Source organism: Muscardinus avellanarius (assembly GCF_963383645.1).
Source record: "Muscardinus avellanarius genome assembly, chromosome: 6".
In the NCBI taxonomy this organism is placed as follows: Eukaryota; Metazoa; Chordata; class Mammalia; order Rodentia; family Gliridae; genus Muscardinus; species Muscardinus avellanarius.
In genome coordinates this window covers 64,292,832-64,317,362 of record NC_137791.1, presented here as the reverse complement: position 1 = coordinate 64,317,362, position 24,531 = coordinate 64,292,832, and the positions used below count along the sequence as shown (strand labels likewise).

General features: G+C 40.6%; 1 protein-coding gene across 1 annotated transcript in view; it reads right to left on the bottom strand.

Annotated features, from left to right (window-relative positions):
- Positions 1-24,531, bottom strand: part of LOC308264059 (broad substrate specificity ATP-binding cassette transporter ABCG2-like) — a gene marked incomplete at both ends in the record, with an annotated part of 99,467 nt that overhangs the window by 2,256 nt on the left and 72,680 nt on the right. Inside the window, 6 exons of the mRNA XM_080697202.1 lie at positions 2,600-2,741; positions 8,157-8,239; positions 12,299-12,552; positions 14,576-14,674; positions 16,049-16,200; positions 21,959-22,116. Coding sequence (XP_080553328.1) covers positions 2,600-2,741; positions 8,157-8,239; positions 12,299-12,552; positions 14,576-14,674; positions 16,049-16,200; positions 21,959-22,116 — 888 coding nt within the window. The remainder of the gene's footprint in view (positions 1-2,599; positions 2,742-8,156; positions 8,240-12,298; positions 12,553-14,575; positions 14,675-16,048; positions 16,201-21,958; positions 22,117-24,531) is intronic.

The following is a 24,531-nucleotide window of genomic DNA, read 5'->3' as shown; positions in this document are numbered from 1 at the left end:
GGTTTAACCTAAATATTTTTTTTATCAAAGCCATGATAAGTGCCCACTTTTATCTAAATCTCTTATCTTTGGTTATAACTAAAAATATGACCATGATCTTTTATAAACTAAAATAATTTCTTGGTCAATATCTTTTCTTTATCCCTAAGATTTCTAACATAGTATCTTCTGTGTACAGAATAATGTATATTTTTGAAGTATGTTGTGCTATAAGCTTCTCATAGCAAACCCAGTATATATTTTAGCATTTTATCTTATCCTTTATTATATTGTCTTCTCCATCACCAGATTCTGTCAGTTTTCCTTCATAGGGACCCATTCTAATAATTTTGACATACAGAAAAATTTTCTGTTCAATGTTTTAAAATTTGGTTGTACTGAGGACTGAGCCAAAGGCATTCTGCCTCTAAGATACACCCAAACCCTGTTTTATTTTTATTTTTTGAAATAGGGTTTTGCTAGATTAATGAGAATCCACTACTTGCTGAGGCGATCCTCAAACCTGTGATCTTCCTGTCTCAGCCTCCCAAGTACCTGGATTAGAGATATGTGCCACCAGTTTCCTGTTTATGTGTTTAAATAAACGGATTTATATTATTGATCTTATTTTTCCTTACACTGAATTATGTATTTATTAACCTGTTTATTTTTTATTTATTTTGCAGGCCTGGGGATGGAACCCAGGGGGCATTCCACCTCTTTATTTTGAAGCAGTGTCTCACTGAGTTGCAGAGAGCCTAAGTATATCAGAGGATTGGACTGCTGAGACCCAAGTGTATACATACTTTTACCCTGAACTACCAGGTTGCTCTCCAGAATTCCCACCTGCATTGCTACCATCTAGATTCCTCATCCGGGAATGGAATGCTTGTAAGGTCACACTTCATTCAGGTGTGGCGGCCGAGACGGGAGAATTGCAGGTTTGAGACCAGACTCAACAATTTAGTGGGACGCTCAACAGCTTAGCATTTGGCCCCGTTGAAAAATAAAAAATAAGAAGGGATGGGGGTGTTCCTTGGAGAAAGAATGTCCTTGGGTTCAATCCCCAGTAACAAAAATAAAATAAAGCAAGATTTTCAATTTATCTTGCATTTCTGATTCTAATAATGTTGAACATCCCTTCTTATAGTTAAGCACTTGGGTTTTCCTTTTACAAATTGTCAATTCAAACATTTTAAATTTTATATTTTGATCTAGTGGGAAACAAGTACTTTTTGTTCACTGCCTATTTATCAGTTGGCTAAAGGTCTTTTTGTTCAGTTAAAAAATTCTTGTATTACAAGTATTAATCCCTTATCAGTCATGGACCCTGTTAATATCTCTCATGCACCTGACTAATTTGTCAATGTTTTCTTTGTTTGCACATAGTGAATTTCATTCACTTTTTTGCCTTACTTGGATTGGGAGGGTCTTAAAGAGCTCTTTAGAAGGTCACAAAATCCTTATTTATTAAACATACACTTTTACATTTAATACATGGATGGGTATCTGGTTTTTAATTCTTTTTCCTTTTGTACAGATCTACGATTCTTCCTAGAAAACAATTCTCATTATTGTTTAATATGTTCTCATGTACTAATAACTTTTTTGTCTTTGTTTTGGCAAAGCAACTACATTGTTTTTGATTTTTCCATATAAATATTAGAAAAAGATTGATGGATTCCTTGGAGGGGGGATAAAAATGTTTGTTTTGTAGGGTATGTGATTTGGTTTGCATTCCTCTGAAAGAAGAGTCAAGACAAGGACGTGGTTGAGATCATTTATTCAATAGGTGATACTAGGAAACTGAGAAGCACAGTGAGTCGGGAGAGGAGAAAATGCCAATGCACCGATGTATTGCTGAAGATAAGCAGTAAAGGCTCAATTCCTCCCCTGAGAGCAAGGAGAAATGCCTTCCATAATTCCCTGTCTGAAAAGCAAAAGGCCGGGGCATTGCTCCCAGACCCCATCTCTGTTGGGTGCAGGGTATTCACCCCTGCACTTCCCAGCTACACTTGCACACAAGCTGAGCTCTTTCAGCTTTAGAACTGGCCAAAGAGGAGACAAGTGGCCGGGCGTGATGGCGCACCTTTGTAATCCCCGCGCTGGGGAGGCGGATCTGCGCAGGTTCGAAGCCAGCCGTGCTGGTTTAAGAGACCCTATTCCAAAATATAAAATAGGTCTGGGAGTGTAGCCTGGAGATAGATGCGCTTCCAGGAACCCCAGTACCACAAAAAAAAAAAAAAAAAAAAAAAAAACCAGAAAACCTCTGCTTGATTTTGCTGGGCGTGGTGGCGCATGCTTGTAATTCCCTTGCTTGAGAGGCGGAGACAGGAGGATCGCGCAGGTTCGAAGCCAGCCGCTTGCTCTGGCTTAAGAGACCCTGTTTCCAAATAAAAATATAAAAATAGGTCTGGGAGTGTAGCCTGGAGGTAGAAGGGCTTCCAGGAACCCCAGTACCACCAAAAAAAAAAAAAAAAAAAAAAAGAAAGAAAGAAAGAAAGAAAGAAAGAAAGAAAGAAAGAAAGAAAGAAAGAAAAGTGGAGAGAGGTGTAGCGCAGGCTGGAGGCAGGAAGCTGACAGATGGTCTCAGCTCCTGACTCCTGTCGAGCTGCCCCACCCAACTGCAGCCTAAAGCAGAGGTGCATGAGGAGATGAGACAGAGCACCCATAGCACCCACTCAGGTCCACTCCTCACACCACTCAGACCCACCGCTGCCCCGTAAATCCACTCTCGACTGTTTGAGAGTCCATTGTAATCTCTAGAAAACACAATGCAAAAGGGTTCCTGAAACTAGATGTTACCACTGCTGCTGCTGATTGCCTACTATGATCACGGTGTTTTACTTCTCCTCTCGACCTTCCTTTTTAGGATTTCCTCACTGTTGGCCAGTACATCCTCTATACTAAGCTGCTTGGCTGGTACAGCGATCCACACTTTCAGTCCCAAGGACTGAGGACCATGGTTGCTGTGCACTTATCAGGATGTGAAGCTTGGAAATACCAAGTTTCTTTGTGAATTCTCTGTCCATCATGTAGCATTAATCCTAGTCTTCAGGGACACAGGGAGAACACATTAGGGCTCATTTGTTTGCTACTGTTCCACAAGTATGGAAATCAAAGAGCGACCGAGTGGCAGCAGCTCTCGGGTTCAACGGAGCCCTTCCTGAATTACCCGGTGGACATGTCTCCCTACTCATTAGGATCCCAAACCTCTAATCCAGCAGGGCCTAAAACTGTAGACAGGAAGCATAAACCCTAGAAAAAGTTAATGGAAATTATTTTGGAAGATACCAGTACTGCTTGGTTCATGAGCCTGAGTATTGCAGCTACTGAGCGTAGACCCCCAGATTTAATGGAGGGGTCTACAAACTTAAATAGAGGGACAGAGTAAGTATTTTAGGCTTTGTGGGCCAAAATGCTTTTTCTCAAAACTATTTTTCCACCAAAGGGCAAGACCCACCATAGACAAAACAGAAACGTTTCTGTAAGCTTAATGCTTCCATTGGAATCTGTAGCCTAAGACAGTGGTGTACACAGAGGTCAGGGACAATCAATGAGTTCTTGCACTTTATTATCTTGCCATCAAGTTGCTGGCTGGTCTGGTCCCCTCGAAGGCCGGGATCACACCAAGTTGGCATTAGCCGCTGCGGCAGACAGCTCAGGTGCTAGTAGTGGCTGTCACAGATCGGCCTAGGGGACAGCCCGAGCTGTCACTTGGCAGACAACCCCATCCCTGCCACCATGACAATTCTGATCCAAACCCCACTGAGCAAGCAGTAGAGTGAGGGAAATAAATCTCATGATGAATGATGCTTCTTTGCAAATGTATATAGATGCTCTGGATGGTGATAAAATTCAAATCCACAGATCATGGAGGATGGCTTCAAAGATGGGGAAAGAGGTATGTGTACCTCCTCTTGAATATTTGTCTCCAACCTCTCCACTTTTTTGTTTCCTTCTTATTCCCTCCTCAACCCACCAAGAAGCCTCCCATAGCAGCAGTTTTCCTTGACTGCCCAACAACAGCAACCAGAGTAAAAACAGCAACAAACATTCACTTATTCTTAAGGTTTTATTATAAACCAAATTAATCAGTGCCCTCCTTCATAGATTAATTTTCACATACAAGAAAATTAAAATATAAAAATAATTATCCAGATTCTTAAGTAAATGTCTACAAAATAACTTTTTATACTTCACAGAAAAACAAACCACATTTTAAATATATTCTTTATTTTTAAAATGAACAAGATGATAAATTTTGTTATTTTTTTACCACAAGAAAAAATGTAAAAAGAATTTGTAATACAAAAAGAGATAAATAAAATCAGATATAGTTGAATTCTGATTAGTTTAAAAAGTACGTATTAACAGATTTGGCTGTTTTGTTGATTCTGGCACATATATTTAGTTCATAAAGTAGAAATAGACATTCCTGTGTAATGAGTAAGTGTGTATGTGAGGAACCATAGTAAGGCACAGCTATGCTAAAGATCTAGAACTATACCCCAAACAGGAAACATTGAATATTTCCTTGATGCTCACATAGTAAGTAGGAAAAGTAGATGTTCACATAATAAGCAGGATAAAAAGATATGCTATGATAGCTATGCAATGGTTATGCAAATCAGTTATGCTATGATTTGTATCTTAAAAAGACAAGACAATGTTCCTGAAAGTTCAAAAATAGTAATATAAAGTGTTATCCTCAGTTTTATGTTGCAAAACTAAAGCAGAGCACCCACTGATGGGCTAAAAGACATTCCAATCTGACTACAGTCTCACGGGTCTCTGCTCTGGGTCTCCCTGTTCCCTTAATTTCTACAACTATTTGCTTTTGAAAGGGAAAGGTAGATGCAATATAACCTCCTGAATGGGATCCTAGAATGCTAAAGGAACATTAGTCAAAACATGGTGAAATCTGAACAAAGCGTGCAGTTTGTTCAACAGTAGGGTACCAATATTCAATTCTTAGCTTTGACCCATGTAGCTTGGTTTATAAAATGTTCACATTAAGTTGGTTCTGGGCAAAGGGCCAATGGGAATGTTCCCCATGATATTTGTGGCATTTCTATAAAACTAACATTATTTGAAAATTGAAAATTCATTTAAAGAGTAGAAGACTTAAGTATGTTCCTGTGTACCCAAGAACACGAAACTGAGCAGCAGTGATGCTCTCATAAGAACAATGCAGAGACACGCACAGGTGTCTTTTCAAAACTCCCTGGGGAAGGAGGAAGTGGTGCCTGGGGGCGTGAGGGGCTCCTGCAGGCGGCTCATGCTCTATTTCTTAACCTGGACTGGGATTTGCAGTGTCTTAATTTTATGGTAATTCACTAAGCTGTACTTTGTATTACAGTGCCCTTCAATCAAAGAGAAGTTTTAAAACACTTTTATATTACTGGTCAATATTTTCCCACTACCGAAAAATGTTAGAAGACAACTTTTGGAAATAGGTGAAGGGTACAAGTGTGGCAGTGGGGGGACCTGTGTAGGCACAGATATAAGTTAATACCATAAACATTAACTTTGCAGAGCTGGAAAAGACCTTGGGAATTAAGAAATCCAAAAGGGGTTAGTTCCTCATGGAGGTAGCCATGACATGGCCAGACACTGTGTCCTAGCCAAGTTCCTCAGGAGATTCTGATGCACACAGATATATACCACTGAGCTATCCCAGGGAGCTGAAGTGACTTTTCAAAGCCAAAATGTCCCACAAATGATACAAGAACCACATGCCCAGACTCATGACTCTCTATTCCACCTGCAGCCTGAAGCCTCCACCCAAGACTCCTGAGATTCTACAATTTCATTAGAAAAGTATCCGTAAGTTCTACCAACCATCCTAAGCTTGTATCTACCTAGGGTTTTTCACCCTAGAAATTATACAGATTTCTCCAATATATTTTAGATTTCATACTTCTAACACAACGTTAAAATATTTGTCATTTATTAAATAACTGCAGGTCACAGATTCCTAGGGTATTAAAACTAGAGCACAGGCTGGGGATGTGGTGCAGAGGTAGAGTGCTTGCCCAGCATCCACAAAGCCTTGGGTCCATTTACCAGCACTGAGAGAATAAAAATAGAACAACAACAACAATAACAAAACTGGAGAACCACTAAACTTCAATGATTTCAAAAACAAGTTAAACTGATACAGAGATAGGAGGAACAATAATTTAGACTGGATTTATTCCCCAAGAGATAAATTATTTTACCATTGATGAGATAAAACAATATACAATATGTGATATTACTAGTTTGGGGCTTCAGTTTTTTATGTATAATTTAGCTTTTTATGGTTTCTGTGAATATTTCCATTAAAATAATTGTTGCTGAATGACAGTATCAAGAAACTAAATAGAACAACACAATTAAAAACTCAGTGGGATACTTAAAAGTATTCCCTTTTAATGTGAAAATACTTAGCGGTAAATTAAAGAGGAACTATGAATGCTTTTTCAGAAATAGCAATGTTAGGTAGGCAATTGTGAGGAAGATAATCATCATACAGGCCAAAGCCACGTGATTCTGCCACAATCTCCAAGGTGAGAGGTCAATGCCTTGGTTTGTCAAGTGTTCTTCACCAGTACATCTGAAATTCAACAGAAAACAATATAACTTCATTCCTAACATCTGTTCAATTTACTCAATCTATTTACTGTTCTTTAAAAAGGCTGACAAGTAGCCAAACTGTTAATAATTATTCCTTCAGTATAATAGCAAACAGTGATTAAATGCTTACATTTTTGTTACTATCTATGCTAAGCAACTTGCACCTAATAGTTAATCCCAAAAACAATGGAAAGGGGTATAGCTATTACACACAATTATCAAGTAACCCTTCACTTACTTCTGATGGGGAAACCCTCAGCTTTAACTGAGGACGCCTGTGGTCCTTGTTAAGCTGATCAAAGTTCCCTCAAGTCCTGGTCACCCATAAGACAACCATCCAAAAAAAAAAAAAAAAAAAAAAAAAAAAAAAAAACACAGGCTACAAATTCTTAAACTGAGGAGAGCAAAAGCTCCAAGCTGGTATCAGGATCCGTTGGCTCCCACACCAACACTGTAATGAGCATCGCAGACACTCAGCTATAGGGTGTTAGTAGCAGACTCAGGAATCAGACTCAAGCCTTACGTCATAGCTGGAACAGAGCAGGTACAGTGGCCCTGCACAGGTTACAAAAGCAGCTGGTACTAAAACTCCATGACACAGCCACAGTTATGGCCCGCTACCATTCTTGTGCACTTCTTATATTTTAGCAGTTCCAGGTGGTGGAACCCAGGGCTTTCTAACTCTGGGCTATACTCCCAGACCTATTTTTATATTTTGTTTAGAAACAGGGTCTCACTAAGTTGCTGAGAGACTCACTAAGTGGCTGAGGCTGGCTTCTAACCTGTGCGATCCTCCTGTCTCAGCCTCCCAAGCGCAGGGATTACAAGCGTGCGCCACCACGCCCAGCTAGAATATATGTTTAGAACATGACACAGCCATTAAGAAATCTCACTGTAAAGCTGGGTGCAGTAGCACATATAAGTAGACTCAGCAATTTGGAAGACTATGGCAGGAGGATCACTTGAACTCCAAAATTCAAGGCCAGAGTGGGCAATATAGTAAGACTCCCATCCCCAAAGTAAGTAAATAAGTAAATGAATAAGTAAGTCTTATGATGGAACAATATTTTTAAGGACACATCATCACTGTAACTAGTTAAAAGAGAAGGAAATTCTAACATATGCTACAAAATGGATTCACCATGAAGCCATTACGCTAAGAGTTAAAGTAAGTCAGTCACCAAAAGACAAATAATTAAGTGACTCCGTGTATATGAGGTTCATGGAGGTCAGAGACATAAAGTAAGAAGGTGCTAGCTGGGCACTGGGAGTGAGTGTGAGGAGTTGTTGTTGAATGGGCAGGGCAGTTCAATTTGAGAAGACAGAGGTGGCAACAATGTGAATGTACTTAGTGCTACTGAACTATATGCTTAAAATGGTTAAAAAGTTAAGTTTTATGCTTTACATAGTTTATCAATAGACATAAAAGAGAAAAACAACTCTTCCATTCAGTTTTCGACTCACTCATTCATTCTACTCCACAATAAAACAGACATATCTATAAGCTTATACAAAGTAACATCAGTTTCTCAAAATCAAAATCCAAATTGACTTACCTGTTCTGGATTCCAGCAGGATTATTTTCTAGCCCAAAGTAAATGGCACCTATAGCTAGTGCCAGTATGAATATAACAATGATCTTTTCAAAAAGAAAAGTGAAAATAAAAGTTTCAATTAGAGGTAAAAACAATCTATGTACCATTAATTTTATTTCTTTTATGTATCATTTGTTATTATGAGATACACTGCTACATAATCAGATCTCTCCATTGAGACAAACACTTTAAATTGTCTTGCCAGAGTCCGGTATACATTATTGCACTGCTTTCTAAATCAAATTGAAAATCAAGCTATCTATTGTTTGGGGAACTGAAAAGACAACAGAGCAGACTAGTGGACATGCTAAGATTGCTCCCAGTGTCCACCATGCACTGCTGAGTCAGGGCCCATTCAGGTACTTAGCCCACAAGGTAACAGAACATTGCAGGTTCCCGGGGAAATCATTTGGGGGATAAAGTCCAAGTGGCAAAGAGTTTTGACCTGAATTGAACTCTCAAGGTTTGTGCCGGTAAACACGCACAATTTCATATTTCAAGACGTTCAAGTGAAAACAGGGTGTCTTTACTCTTAATATTAAAAAGTAAATAAAAAATTTAAAAGCACACACGCCAATTCAGACAATGGAATAATGCGTGCTGAGGAAGTAGGCGTGGGCAGGACCACGCTGATATCTGGGAAGTCCCTGCCTACATGGGAAAGTGCCCTGTCACTGTCATAAAGCACGCAACCAGCTGCCTCTGGGAACACTGAGTGCTTCCATCACCTGTCTCCTCTGTCACTGCTTCTCCAACCTCAGCCAGTGAGACCTGGGTCAACACCCTGCACCCGAGCTGCCAGCTCCTCCCCACCCTCACCTACTTTCCCCTGCTCAGCCTATGGGGCTGGCTCTCAAGGAGACTGCACCAATAGCACTTGGGGTTTGGGGATGAAAAGTCTCTTAAGAATGCTTCAATTAGCAATGGCTTAAGGGTTACATTTTGATATAATGTATTTGAAGAATTCCACTTATTATCATTCATAAGGTAGTTATCAAAGTAAGAGAAATTGTAATCCATAGAACAAAAATGATCCCTACCATATATCTTGGAAATTTCAAAGTTTATAAAGAAAATTTCAATACTACAACAGTACCAAGACATGAAGGAACCTGTGAAGGTCATTTTTGGATGACGCAAGCCAAAGGAGAAAAACAAAACCATGATCTGAAAAAAAAAATATTTTGTGAAACCTTATTCCAAAAAGGATATTACGTAAATATTTAACTTAGGAGATATCCTTAAAAATCCCATTGCCACCAATAAAAGCATTCAAAAAGAGGAAGAAAAAACATCCCTTTGCTAATTAGGCAAAAATTAGGGGGTGGACAAATCTATTACCCTGTCATATTTTCCCTGTCCACAGGATATACTCTATTTCAACAGCTCAAGTTCCAAAATAAATACTTAGGACTCTATCAACATGCAACATGCACAAGTATATGAGAAGATATACTTTCATACATACAGTATAACTTTTAAGAATATTCAGTCTTTTTTTTTTTTTATTTTGCGGTACCAGGATGGAACCCAGGGGCACTGAACCTCCGAGCTAAACCTCCGGCCCTATTGTTTTAGTCTTATTTATTTATTTATTTATTTATTTATTTATTTATTTATGGTGGTACTGGGGGTGGAACCCAGGGGCTTTCTACCTCTGGGCTATATGCCCAGACCTATTTTTACATTTTATTTGGAAACAGGGTCTCACTAAGTTGCTGAGAGCCTCACTAAGTAGCTGAGGCTGGCTTCGAACCTGTGCGATCCTCCTATCTCAGCCTCCCAAGGGCAGGGATTACAAATGCGTGCCACCACGCCCCGCTAGTCTTTTTTATTTTTGAAACAGGGTCTCACTGAGTTGTGAAGGACTTCATTAGGTAGCTGAGGCTGTCCACGAACCACAATCCTCCAGTCTCAACCTCCTGAATGCTGGGATTACAAGTATGCACCACCACGTCCAGCAATATTCAGTCTTTTAAACAAGAAGTTCCACATCTTTCATTTGCATTTAAACTTGATATCTTATAATAACACTATCAGTATTATCATTAGGATGTTTTCTAACACCATCAAAGTTCTAAAAGTATTTCCACTCAATTTCCAAATATATTAACAAAACTATGTGTCCCATGAGTATGCTTATACAAGGTGTGTCTATGTTTATTACTTTCTTGCACAAAGAGAGCAAAAAACACCAGGCAAACATTGCACAATGGAGCAGATGACCTCTGAGCTATACCCCCAAACCTATTTTTGTTCTTATTTTTATTTTAAAACAGGGTCTTACTAGGTTGATGAGAGTCTTACTACTTGCTGAGACTATCCTCAAACCTGTAAGCCTCTTATCTCAGCCTCCCAAGTTTGGTATTACAGGTGTGTACCACCACGCCTGGCACCATAAGGAATTTTAACGTTCCATTTAACACTCCATATCCAAAACTTAAGAGATATAAAAAACATATAAGATTAAGGACCCCATGCCAAGGGTCAATAAACTATGGCCCACAGGGCAAACAGGACCAGACTTGTGTTTTTGTTAAGCCTATAAACAAGAATGGTTTTGATCAATTTTTAATACCTGGGAGCAAAGAGACACAGAATAACATTTCTTACAACATGAAATTCATACTTCAGTGTCCAGGAATAAAGTTTTACTAGAACACAGGCAGGTTCATGTGTTCATGTATGAGCCATGGCTGCTTTCACACTAAGATAGCAGGGTTGGCTATCTAAGACAAAGACCATGTATGGTCTGCAAAGGCTAAAATACCTGCCATATGGCTCTTTATCAAAAAAGGTTTGCCTGTTCCTACACTAACAATCAAGTATTCGCAAACCTCAACAAGACTTGTCCCATAAGCTCGGGAATTCCCCTTAATCTAGAGAAGGCTACTTCTCTGAACATCGCTGGAATTCCTGTTGTGGTGCCGAGTCCACTGATGAGGTAAGTGGGCTGGAGTGCACCCGGAGGCATGTTTGCATCATAAGGAAGCCTAGGACCAAAACAGGCCACAGTGCTAGTGGAGTGCCAGAAGCTTGCGCTAATCATGCCCCGTCCAGAGCTACCACACATAAGTCTTGGATAATACATTTACAAACCACTTTCAGAGTTAAGGAGTAAAACCTAATGCAGAAATCACACTGAAGAATGGACTCATTCCATCATCTCACTATAGAACAAAGGTTGATGAATCTAACTTACCTGAGGTGTTTCCAAATTACATCAAATCTATTTTCAGACAATACAATTAAATTACCTTCAGGTAGTTTAGTTCCCTCACCACCTGATTTCAACTGCAAATCAACTTTCTTCTCCCTACCTTTCTCTCCCCTCTCCATCCCTCCTCTTCTTAATCTTTCTGCATAACCCTTTCTGCCACCTGACATGCTATTTTTTTTCTTTATTCAGTTATCCCTCTCCTCATAAGAAAATAAGGTAATAGAGCAGAGATTTCTGTTTTTCTCCTTTTGTTCATGCCTGTACTAGAGTCTCATGATGTTGGGTTGAACTTCTGGAATGAATCAATGAACAACAGTGGACAGCTACGAGAAAATCCCATATATGGCTGTCATGGTCTTACTTAGAAAATTCGACTATGATTTTCCATTATAATATGTTCATTTTTATTTTTATTTATTTATTTGGTAATACTGGGGGTGGAACCCAGGGGCTTTCTACCTCTGGGCTATGCTCCCAGACCTATTTCATACTTTATTTGGAAACAGGGTCTCACCAAGTTACTGAGAGCCTCACTAAGTAGCTGAGGCTGGCTTCGAAACTGTGCGATCCTCCTGTCTCAGCCTCCCAAGTACTGGGATTACAAGCATGCGCCACCACGCCCGGCTTCCATTATAATATGTTTAAACCATAAAAATTCTGAGATAGGTAGCCCAAGAAAACACTAAAAAAGGTTTATATGAGTAATAATTCAGTTGTGTTTCACACGTTTCATTGAGTGTTTCTATATCCCACATTGGAAAAAAAAAAAAAAACAGAAGGATGAGTAGATGAACATAATCCTAGAGCAGAGCACAGCAAAACCAAAATGCTCCCCTATGAGAAGTCCACAGCACAATTTAAAAAGAAAAATCTGTCAGGTTACCTGAGCTATAGAAGCCTGAGGATTACCGAGTAGATTTTTGAATGAGCGCCTGGTAATCCATCTGAGTTGGTGACAGAAGGAGGTGGGATAGGCAATGTCCTTGGAGGTAAAGCTCTTCTTCTTTTTCTGACCAATCGAGAGTTGCTCTAAACTATCTTTTGTTTCTCTGTAGAAAGAGGAGTTGGCGTAAAACTCAGCTAAGTTTTCTATGATTGTCTTTTCTTTTTTGGCAAGGTCTTCAATCTGATCATAGGCTTTGGAATAAAAGTCGACAAAGAAAGGAAACATTATTAACAGATAACAGATGATTTAACCCAGTTTTCCGTGATTTCCCCCCTTCTTTTAGGTAACACTGAGGTGTTATATAAAGCTTGAAGGTAAAATAGTTTTTCCCTTCTTTAGACATTAGAAAAACACAATTGAGCTGAACTTCTCACAATGTTTTGGGCCCAAATTCTTAAAATAAACTTCTTACCATATATATCTATAATTCTTAACATAAAAATCTGGATTTTACTTTTCTATTATGTTCAAATGTATAAACTCCTCTGTTATTTATTTATTTATTTATTTATTTGTTTATTTATTTGGTGGTACTGGGGTTCCTGGAAAACCTTCTACCTCCGGTTACACTCCCAGACCTATTTTTATGTATTTTTATTTGGAAACAGGGTCTCTTAAGCCAGCACATCTGGCTTCGAACCTGCGCGATCCTCCAGTTTCCACCTCCCAAGCACAGGGATTACAAGCATGCGCCACCATGCCGGCTTTATGTTTCTTATTTTAAAGATACTATAAAGAACCCAGCATGATGGCACATGCCTTTAATTCCAGTCCTTGGGAGTCTGAGACAGGAGGATTGCAGGTTTAAGGAGAGCCTCAGCAACTTAGTGTGCTGGAGCCAGCCGGGTTCCAAAGAGAGGCATGAGGATAAAAGATTTTAACTCTCAAGAATTTGATTCCAAGAATTGTTAATTCTAACGTGGGGGGAACGCCACCCTACTCCTTGAATTGATACCTCTATTGGCCGATCCCTGCTTGCTCCTTGGTCAATATTTCCTACTGGCTGACCCCCGATCCTGGGCCAATATTCCCTATTGGGCCAACAACGGGTTTATTTCTCTTGAGGTATTTATACAGTTGCAGGTCAATCAATTTCCTTGTGCCATCACCACCTGATCTTCTCTCAGAACTTTTACATTGAACATTCTATGACCCCAAACCTTGTTGACTCTGGGCAAAGGACAGTCACTTGAGTCAGAAATATTCTTTTAGGGGAAAACCTTAATAGCTTCCCACATTAGTGAGGCCCTCAGCAACTTAAAATTAAAAATAGACCTGCGGGTAAAGTTCAGAGGTAAAATGCCCCTGGGTGTCTGTCTGTCTGTCTGTCTGTCTCTCTCTCTCTCTCACTCTCTCTCTCACTCTCTCTCTCGCTCTCTCTCTTTCTCACTCTCTCTCACACACGCGCACACACACACACACACACACACACACACACACACACACACAGAAGCACTATAAACAATGGTATTTATGTTTAATGGAAATTCCCCTTACAACTGACTGTATTATATAAATACTCATCAATGAAATTAACTAAAAAAACCACTTGCAATACTCATTAACAACTAAGCCTGTCTTCTCTTGACTAGAATCAGAATATTCATAACTGTAATTGCACAAAGCCTTTTTATTTTTTTGCTTGGTAAAGCTTAAACAATTATTTTCCTCAAAAACTATTCCGATTGATAAATTAAGATATTTGCAGCCGGGCGTGGTGGCGCACACTTGCAATCCCAGCACTTGAAAGGCTGAGACAGGAGGTCTGTGCAGGTTTGAAGCCAACCTCAGCTACTTAGTGAGGCCCGTTACAACTCAGTGAGACCCTGTTTCAAAATTAAAAAAAAAAAATGGGGCTGGGCTGGGGGTGTTGCCCAGAGGTAGACTGCTCCTGGGTTCCATCCCCAGTACCTAAAAAAAAAAAAAAAAGGATGTCTACATAACTTGCAGATTGAGTGGTCTGAGCATAACAATAGATATTCTAAAACTTAGAGAAATGAGAGTTCTGAGGAGGGGAAAACGTAGAGCAAAATACTGGCATTTCAACATTAAGGTTTAAATATGATAAATAAATGTGGCATTAGGGAGATGGGATGGCATACTATCCAGATATTAAAATATGAATTTGCTGTGGAATGACACAGCACCATGTTTTAATGAGTCACCACTTTGCTCATCTTCAACTAAATCTTTGACTCCACAAGACACACATACCATCATGGTCTTCGCTGTTTAATACCACAGCAGAGGAGTCTCCATTAATGATGTCCAGGAAGAAGTCTGCAGGGTTATTGTAGGGCTCACAGCGGTAACCTATGAAAGAAAGCAACCTAAAATTACAACTTCATGGTCTTGGGAGAAAAAAAGGGGACTCACATACTTAGGGAGAGGAAGGGGAGGTGAGGGAAGGGAGAATCTAATAACTTCTCCCTCGTCTTTTTGATCTTTTCCCCCCTAATTTATCCTTTCCTCTTATATATTTCATTAACAACAAAAAATATTCCAAACTAATCTTGGACTCTTTGGAACATACTACATTTGTCATTACCCTGCCTAAATAATAAGACCCAACCAGCTACCAATATATATGGTGTGGTGTTTATCAGGACTTCTTCAAATATCTAAATCTGGGTCCAAGAAAAAAAAATTAACTGTTCAGTGCTATGCATGTTAGAAATTATTACTTTCCGCATTCTAAACTCAGAGGTCCAAAGGCTGCCATAATTCCAAATAAAGGAGAAATCCCTAGAGCAGCATCCTCAAGGGAATGTGACCTTCACAGCATACCTGAGTCTGACCTCAGCTTCTTGTAGCACAAACATCTAAAATTGGCCTGAAGTCTAACTCTTAAGTTCATCTCCCCTGGGTGCCCCAGACCCACATATACTTGATTATTTTTATTTTTTATTTTTTTGTGGTACCAAGAATGGAATCCAGAGGTTTTCTACCTCTGGACTACACTCCCTTAATTATTTTCTATTTTATTTGGAAATAGGGTCTCAGTGAGTTGCTGAGAGCCTCACTAAGTAGCTGAGGCAGGATTAGAACCTGTGTGATCCTCCTGTCTCAGCCTCCCATGTGCTGGGATTACAAGTATGTGCCACCATGCCCGGCTACTTCATTATTTATTTATTTATTTATTATTTATTTTTGGCGGTAGTGGGGTTCCTAGACACCTCGGGGCTATACTCCCGTAAATGACAGACATTAAAAAAACTTTTTTAAAAGATATCTAGTGAATATTTAAAACTGTATTTGGGTTTGTGAATTTGGCTTGTGAAACCAACACATTTATTACTGAACTTTCAAGGAAAAGGCACCTTAACTGGGAAGTAAAACAAACATATTCTCAGTACACTCACACACACACACACACACACACACACACACGCGCGCGCAAACACACACACACACACACACACATGCTCACGCACATGTACACATACACATACATGCACACATGCATACTCAAATTAAACAGCAAAAGGAAAGACACATAACCAGGAAGCAAGTTCTGTAAAGTAAAGAAAAATTCTGGCACTGAACTGACCAAAGATGGTTTAGAGCTATGGAACCCAAGGTACATTTATGCAAAAGCCAAAGAGCACAGCACAACTGCTGACCCTCTCTGCTCCCTCCCAGGGTTCTAGGAGTGAAGGATCTACTGCATGAGAAAGGCAACCACACCTGCTGATGAGAAGTTCTCCAAGGCCTCCTGTGCGGGCCCATGGAACATTAGTTTTCCTGCGGCCAATAAGGTAAGACTATCGAACAGCTTGAAGATAGAATATCGAGGCTGATGAATAGAGAAGATGATTGTTTGTCCATGTTTAGACATCCTACATTAGAAGACAAATCAAATTAAAAATGTCATTAAACATCTAAACTCTGCAATTCTTGATAAAGTATTTTATTTATTCTTGCTGTTACATCATTTGTTTTCAGTTCAACTTAATTTTCTCTTACTAACGTCTCATGTCATCTTACATGATCTATTTGTTAGGTGGGGAACCTAAAGTTGATATTTTCTTAAAAAGACTAGGGCAACTAACTGGTAGTAAAGCTCAGCGGTAGAGGTTATTCTTAGAATGTATAAGATTCTGAGTTGAATTCAAAAAGGAAAGAAAAGGAGAGGAGAGGAGAATGTTTACTGATCATGCAGATTTCTGGGCAATCTTCCAACACACTGAATTAAACTCTCTGGGAATAGGTACAAGGAACTCATATTATCAAGTATCCCAAGTATCTGTATGTACAGTTAAATTTGGAAACCACTTACAGACAGAAATTAAGAGAATGGTCATGTGTCCAATTCTCATTGATCACCTAAGTCTTCTGGTTCTTTAGGAATTGGTTTTTATTCTTCCTCCCTGATAATACAATTACTATTACTAAGGACTTGTTATGCCTTTGCTAAATGCTTTAGAGATCATTTGATTTCAATTTTCACTGCCAGTGTAAGGTAGTTTCAAAATTTTTCCTCCTTTTTACCGATCAGGCTTAAAGGTCAAGAAAGTGGCCAAGGGGCCACAGTTCCTAGGCAAAGTTGGGTTTTGATTTCTGGTGTCATTCCATGGCATTAACAATGTTAAACTATCTATTCACAGGGGTTATTGCTATGAACAGAGGAGTCAAAGGTTAAAATCACTTTTCAAAATTGTTATTAGCCGGATGTGGTGGTGCACACTTGTAATCTCAGCATTTGGGAGGCTGAGACAGGAGGCTCAAAGTACTCAGAAGGTCTCAGATACTTAGTGAGGCCCTCCATAATTTAGTGAGATCCTGTTTCAAAATAAAGAATAAAAAATAGGACAGGAGGTGTAGCTTGGGGGTCAAATACCCCTGGGTTTCATCCCTAGACCTGCCAAAACAAAAAACAACAACCAAAAAAACAACTTATTAAGAATCTTATGAGTGTTCGGGAAGCAGAAACAAGAGGATCACAGTTCATGAACAGCCTCAGCTACTTAGTGAGCCCCTTCACAACTCAGTGAGACCCTGTTTCAAAAATAAAAAGTCTAAAAAATAGGGTTAGATGTGTAGCTCATAGGTATAATGCCCCTGGGTTCCATAACCAGTACTGGGAAAAAAAAACAACTTATGAGAAAAATAACTATTGTAAGCATTTGATAGCACCTACTATTCATCAGCATGTGTCCAAGGGTGTGCACCCTCAAAGAAAATCAGGCCAGAAGATCAATACTTTCAATACAGTGTGAGATATAAATATCTAAGGGCTCCTTGCAGCAAAATAGAAGAATTATAGGCCAATCTGAGGATAATAAATAGAATGTCAAAAGGTCCAACAGGAGTGAAAGAAGGAAAAGGTATTCAAGGTGTAAGAACAAGGTGAGCAAAGTGTGAAACTAAACAGTCTATTTGGAAAACTATCAGAAGCTCAATCTACAGAGAAAGGAGTGTGCGATTGTGCGTGTGTTTGTGTGTGTGTGTGTGTGTGCCTGCGCGTGTGTGTGTGTTGGTGTTGAGTGAAGAATTTCATTAAGAGACTGCAGAAAAACAGGCCCATGATGAATCCTTCACTCAGACTGGAACTTTACTGGGTAGGAAGCAGGGAGCTGGCAAGGACCTGGAGCGGGATGTGGGACAGCATGAAGGCCCTGCCGCTCAGAGTGCGGTGTGAGGGGCAGGGGCGTCAGTGTCAGTATCTCCTCTTAGAATCTCCTGTGGAGAATCCTGGACTCTACTTCAGGCCTATGGAAGAGGCTCTGCACTTTAACCAGACGCCAGGTGATAAGTCTGCACAGTGGTGCTTGAAAAGAACTGAGCAGAACGCTCTGCGTGAGGCCAGATGCTTGTGTACTACACCAGACAGAACAAAGGAAATAGTCATGAGAGTCTGCACCAGTCAGCCATCATTTTCTAATGAACACTCTTAACAGAGTTAAAGGTAATAAAAATGTCATGGATATATTCGTAACAAAACCTTAACCGATCCATAGCCTGGTGTCTTTATGTGCAGCGGACATCCTAGCCTTACAGCATCTAAAACCCCATCATCTTTCTGATTCTTCCCTCCTAAAATAAAGTCTTGCCCACAAGACCGTGGGCAACAGAGAAAGCAAGGCAGTGACAGAGAGGGGAAGTCAGGAAGCTACTGTGTTTGGCAGCTTAGAAAATGAGACAGGAGTTTCCAAGGGTGATGGACAGAGGCAGAGGCCAGAGAATTTGGAGACTAGTTGGACTAAACAATTCAACTAGTTGACTGAGAAAATGAACAAATATATTGATAAAATGGTAGTTGAATCTTTCACTGTATGATGTTACGTATAAAAACTAGAAACAGCAAAGACTCAAAATAAGTTGGAGGTCTAAGATTGGAGACAAAATATTACTATAAACTCTGGGTTTGGTTTGTTTGGTGTTTTTTTCTTTTTTGTGGTGTTGGGGATTGAATTGAGGGGCATACTGCTAGGTATTGAAGTCCGGGGCACACTACACATACCCTAGCCCTATTTTTATTTATTTATTTATTTATTTATTTATTTATTTATTTATTTACTTACTTATTTATTTATATTTGGGGTGTTGGGATGGAACCCAGGAGCATTATACCTTCATATATCCCCAGCCAAATTTTTTATTCTTTACTTTGAAATAGTGTCTCACTAAGTTGCAGAGGGCCTCACGAAGTACCCAGATCCTCCCATCTCAGCCTCCCAGGTATGGAGATTACAAGTGTGCACCACCACGCCCAGCTCCTATTTTATTTTTTATCTGGAAACAAGATCTTGCTAACTTGTTGAAGCTGTCCTCAAACTTGTGATCCTTCTGTCACAGCCTCCTACATACTAGGATTACAGGTATATACCACCAAGCCCAGCTATCTATATATTACCTGTGTGTGTGTGTGTGTGTGTGTGTGTGTGTGTGTGTGTAATGTGTTTTTCCTAGGTCTATAAAACATCTAGAAGCAAAGCTACTCCAAGAGCAGTGAGCACACTACACAACTAGATTATTCCTCGCAGAAACAGCTCATCCAGGCACAGTACAAAGCAAGACTGGAACATCCGAGTAACCAGAAAGTAAAGAATTTTTGAAGAATGATTAGGGAGATGTCAAAAAAAAAAAAAAGGCACATTGAAGTGGCTTCCACTGGCCAAGCAGGGTTAATCAGATCATTACATAGTGACTAACAGATTATCACCTATTGTACAAAATGGGAACTGAATAGGAGAGGAGGGAACTCTTCCTTTCATGGAATGTCCAGCATTGCGTGTTAGGCAGCCACCCCGAGACCGAGCAGGAGCTATTAGCACACTAAAGCTGGTGGGAGAGATGAGGAATGGGACAGCCCCACAACACACCATTGTCTCCCCCCAACAAAATGCTAATCAAGTACAAAAGGGAAGGAGTCCTTCGCAGCAGAGCAGCCCAGCATCTCATCATCTCACCCAGTAACAGGTGAGATGATGGAGGTTCACACCACCTGTTGGGGTGCAGGCCCAGGTGTGGCACCCAGGAGCACACAGCAGCAGCTCCTGGCCCCAGTCAATACCTGGCACACAGTGATCCAGCTAAGGCCACCCCAGGACATGGACTGGGACGTGCAAGGACACACTCACAAGGGAAAGACTGAGGAGGTGTTACAGATTAGGAAAAAAAAAAAAACTAGAAAAGATATGTTTCTGCAAAGGATCCTGAGACAGAAGAGCGACAGCCTGGAAACTGGTGATGTTTGACTGGAGTCTGAGGACTCCATGGTTGGGAAGCCATCCTCATGGTCCTCCTCACTGGAAGGCTGATGCGATGGGGTGTCCTCGCTCCTACAAGTGTTCACTAAGCAGTGTTTAGGGGTGCCGAGCATCAAGCTGGAAGAAACCTATGCAAGGCTGAAATGGGGGGCAGCAAAGCCAGCAGAGTGTGTCAAAGGTGGGGAGCCAAGCGAGGGCAGAGAGAGTTCTCTGCTTTGCTCTTGGAGCTGCCCTGTCTGCTTGAGGTTATTTTTATTCATTTTTGAGAAGTTGTTCAAAACTAAACTTTTGAAATTTCTCCTATAATCATTCCTGCCACAGTCTCCTTTCTTGATAAAGGAGATGTCATTGTTTTGGCTTCATTCCTCTGCTAGTTGAGGCCCACTCCTCAGGAGTGCATGTCTCGGTCCTCACAGCCCAGGTCCAGTTCCCGGGCCCTTCCAGTTAATTTTGCCTTGAAAATTGCACAGGATCCCTGCTCCAGCTCCCCGTGGGTATCCTACTCCAGCCCCAAGACCCTCATGGCTCCTTCCTGTATCTGCTCTCAACCTACCCAGCTGCACAGCCTCCCCACAGCCACAGCACTGCTCTGACACTCTCAGGATCCCTCCATGGTCCTCAGTGACAGAAAAGGACCCACTTCTCACAGCAGCCTGCGAGGTCTGTGTAGCTGCCACCAACTCAGCGCAGCTTGTGTCAATTCTAACTGTGATGACTGAACCCTGGCCTCCCCAGAACTCACAGGCTTAAGTCCTAACCCCACGGCCTCAGAATGGGGCTACATTTGAAGACAATCTTCAAGAGGTCATGAATAACAAAAGTATCACTGAGCAGATGTCCACTTAAGAGGAGATTAGGACATGGGCACAAAGGGAGAGGGTGGCCAACCATAGGCCAGTGAGACAGGCCTGGGAAGAAACACCCGTGGATACCTCGACCTCCATGTTCAGCCTCCAGGGATGGATGGAAAGTAATTTTTGCCTCTAAACCGCGGGCAGTGGTGGAGTGATGATAGTAGCCACTCCCATTCTCCTCAACTCACTAGGTCCTTGCCCCTCTGGAGTCTCTGATGTCCCACACACCTCAGGCATGCTCTGCCTTGGGACCACTGCCTGCTCCTTCCAGCTAGAGGTCTCTTCTGCCAGGGAGAGCAGGCTTCACTCCCTCTCTCCCAGCTAGCAGGTACACACTTGAGCTCTTCTCTGAACCCCCTGCTGTTTCCACCAGCTCCCCACCCCCACAGCCTTCCTTCCTGAGCTCTTGTTTCATCTTGCTTGACAACACTTTGATGTTCACTGGTTGCTTCCCTCTAACAAAGAAGGAAGAAATTTTGCCATTCACTTCTGAATCCCCTGTACCAAGAATACCAGGTACAAGAAGTGATCAGATGTTAAATAAATAACAGAACTCTAAGCCGAGTTTTGGGGAGGTTGAGACAGGAGGATTGTAGGAGCAAGGCTAGCAGCAACTTAGTGAAACCCTGTTTCCAAATAAAAAATAAAATATGGCTGGAGGTGTAGCCTGGCAGAATATTCCTGGGTTCAATCAACACACACACACACACACACACACACACACACACACACACACACAGAAAAGTAAGAAAGAAATAGCCAGGCATGGTGGTGTATACTTGTAATCTTAGTACTTGGGAGGCTGAAACAGGAGGATCCAGGTTCGCAGCCAGCCTCAGCTACTTACTGAGGCTCTTCCCAACTTAGTTAGGCCCTGTTTCAAAAAATAAAGAATTACAAATAAGGCTGGGGGTGTAGCTCGAAGGTAAAATGCCCCTGGGTTCTGTTCCCAGTACCACAAAAAAAAGAAAGAAAGAAAAGAAAAAAGGAAAGAAAAGAGAGAGCAATGTTCATAATGCACTTGCACTCACCTTTTCAAGAGTAAAAAGACAGCATTTGCTGTGCTTAAGTCTAAGCCAGTTGTGGGCTCATCCAGGAACAAGATGGAAGGATCAGTGATCAGCTCCATTGCGATGCTAGTCCTTTTCCTTTCTCCCCCAGACACACCACGGATAAACTGAGTTCCAACCTAAAACGCAAATCACTGTCATTATCAACAGGAACAACCATGATCACTATCATTCAGCCCGTCCTGCTAGAGACATATTAGCTCTTGATTCTCACTCTGCACAATAGCAAGTAAAGGAATACCTGGGAGAAGGAGTCAGTTTCCCTTTACCAGATGCACTGGGCAAAACTACCAAGTGTGTAACCTGAGATGAAGTCCATGCTTTTAATGGTTCTATAGGTTCCTTATCCTGTCAAATATAGAGTTTAAAATAGTAAGTTAAAACTGGGTGTGGCGGCACACACTTGTAATCCCAGCACTTGGGAGGCTGAGACAGGAGGATCGTAGAATCACAGCCAACCTTAGCTACTAAGGCCCTTTGCAACATAGTGAGATCCTGCTTCAAAATAAAGAATAAAAAGTGGGGCTGGGTTTGGCTCAGAGGTAGAATGTGTCTGGGTTCAACCCCTAGTACCACAAAAAATAAATAAATGAATAGCGAGTTAGAAGCTGAGCATGGTGGCATACGTTTGTAATCCCAGCATTTGGGAGGCTGAGACAGGAGGATCACAGTTCATGGACAGCCTCAGCTACTTAGTGAGGCCCTTTGCAACTCAGTGAGAACCGGTTTCAAAATAAAAAAATAAAAAATAGGGCTGGGGGTGTAGCTAGGAGGTGGAATGCCCCTGGGTTCAATCCCTAATACCACACACAAAAAAATAGCAAGTTAGAATATGAGCAGAAATGGCCCTGATAGAGTGAGATCACAGGATAAAACAGGAGATAAATACAGGAGAGTAAAAAGGAAAGCATCTCTAATAATTTATTAGTCACCTAACAAACCCCTCTTCACAAACTATCTACACTAAATGTCCCCAGTGGACTTATAAGAAATGGGGGACCTTGGAGCCATATTATATATAATACCATATATACCACATTAACACACTTTTAATCAACAGAAAGCTTTCCAAATTGATGCTGCCCACTTCCTAACTCACTACAGAATTCCCAATTCATCCTTTCAGACAAATCCAGAAGGTGGGATATTCCACAGAGCACTGGCTTAATCTTTTCAACCAGTCAATTTCAGCATGTGTGCCAAGAGGAGTTAGAAGGCTTTGGGGTGGCAGGAAGCAGAAAACAATTCTGAAATTCAAAGTCTCCAAAGAGATAATAATCACAGGCTACTCATGACCCTTGGCTGTATCCCATTAATAACTGCACAGTAAGAGAAATTTGGAGACAGTCTGAGGAAGATGAATGAATGTGGGCTTGACAGAGCTGATGACATGAAGACTTTTGTTCATTGATAATAATATTACAGTTAGGTAGCCAAATGTCCTTTTTCTTTTGTTTTTATGTTTATTTACTTATTTATTTGGTGCTAGGGATGAAGCCCAGGGCCTCATACTTTGCAAAAGCATATTATACCACTGAACCACACTCCTAGCCTCTTGGCTTTATATTTTACAGGTGCATAATCACTTTTTAGGGAGAAAGTAAGATATAACTTTCTTTAAAATACTTCAGTAAGAAATGGCTATTAAGATTATGGGATAAGCCGGGCATGGTGGCGCACTCTTATAATCTCAGCATTTGGGAAGCTGAAACCCAGAGGATCGTGGTTCGCGGACAGCCTCAGCTACTTAGTGAGACTCTTTGCAACTCAGAGAGACCCAGTTTCAAAATTAAGAATAAAAAATAGGGCAGGGAGTGTAGCTCAGCGGTCGAATGCCCCTGGGTTCCGTCCCCAGACCCGCAAATAAATAAATAAATAAATAATAAAAAGATTATGGGATAAGATGCTAACTACTGAGAAATCTAGGTCTATTAGAGCCAGGCATGGTGGTGCACACTTATAATTCCAGTACTTGGGGGGCTGAGACAGAAGGATCTGAGGTTCAAGAACAGCCTCAGTAAGTAGTGAGACTCTCATCAACGTAACAAGACCCTGCTTCAAAAATAAAAATACAATAGGACTGGGGATGTAGCTTGGAGATAGAATGCCCCTTGGCTCAATCCCCAGTACCACAACAAAAGTTGTTAGTAATTATTCTCTTATGTTACGTATCTCATAATCATATCATTATAGCTGTCTATTTTCTCTATATTTTTGAAGTTTTATTTAAAAGGTCAAAATTATCTCAGTCAATGAAATTACATGAATTCTTAGAAGTTAACAACTGCCTTTGTACATGTTCCCTGGAAATCCAAATGAACAATTTAGAGAAATGAATGCTTAAAGGTTAAGAACAGGACTGGAGATGTAGCTCAGTGGTAGAGCACTTGCTCTGGATTCACTGACATTACAAAATCATCATCATCATCATCATCATTGTAAAAGAAAGTACCTTGCTGGAAAGACAAAATCAAGCAAATAAACATAGCTAAAGCAAAAAAAACTCCATTACTCAAAAAACAACAATAAGTGGT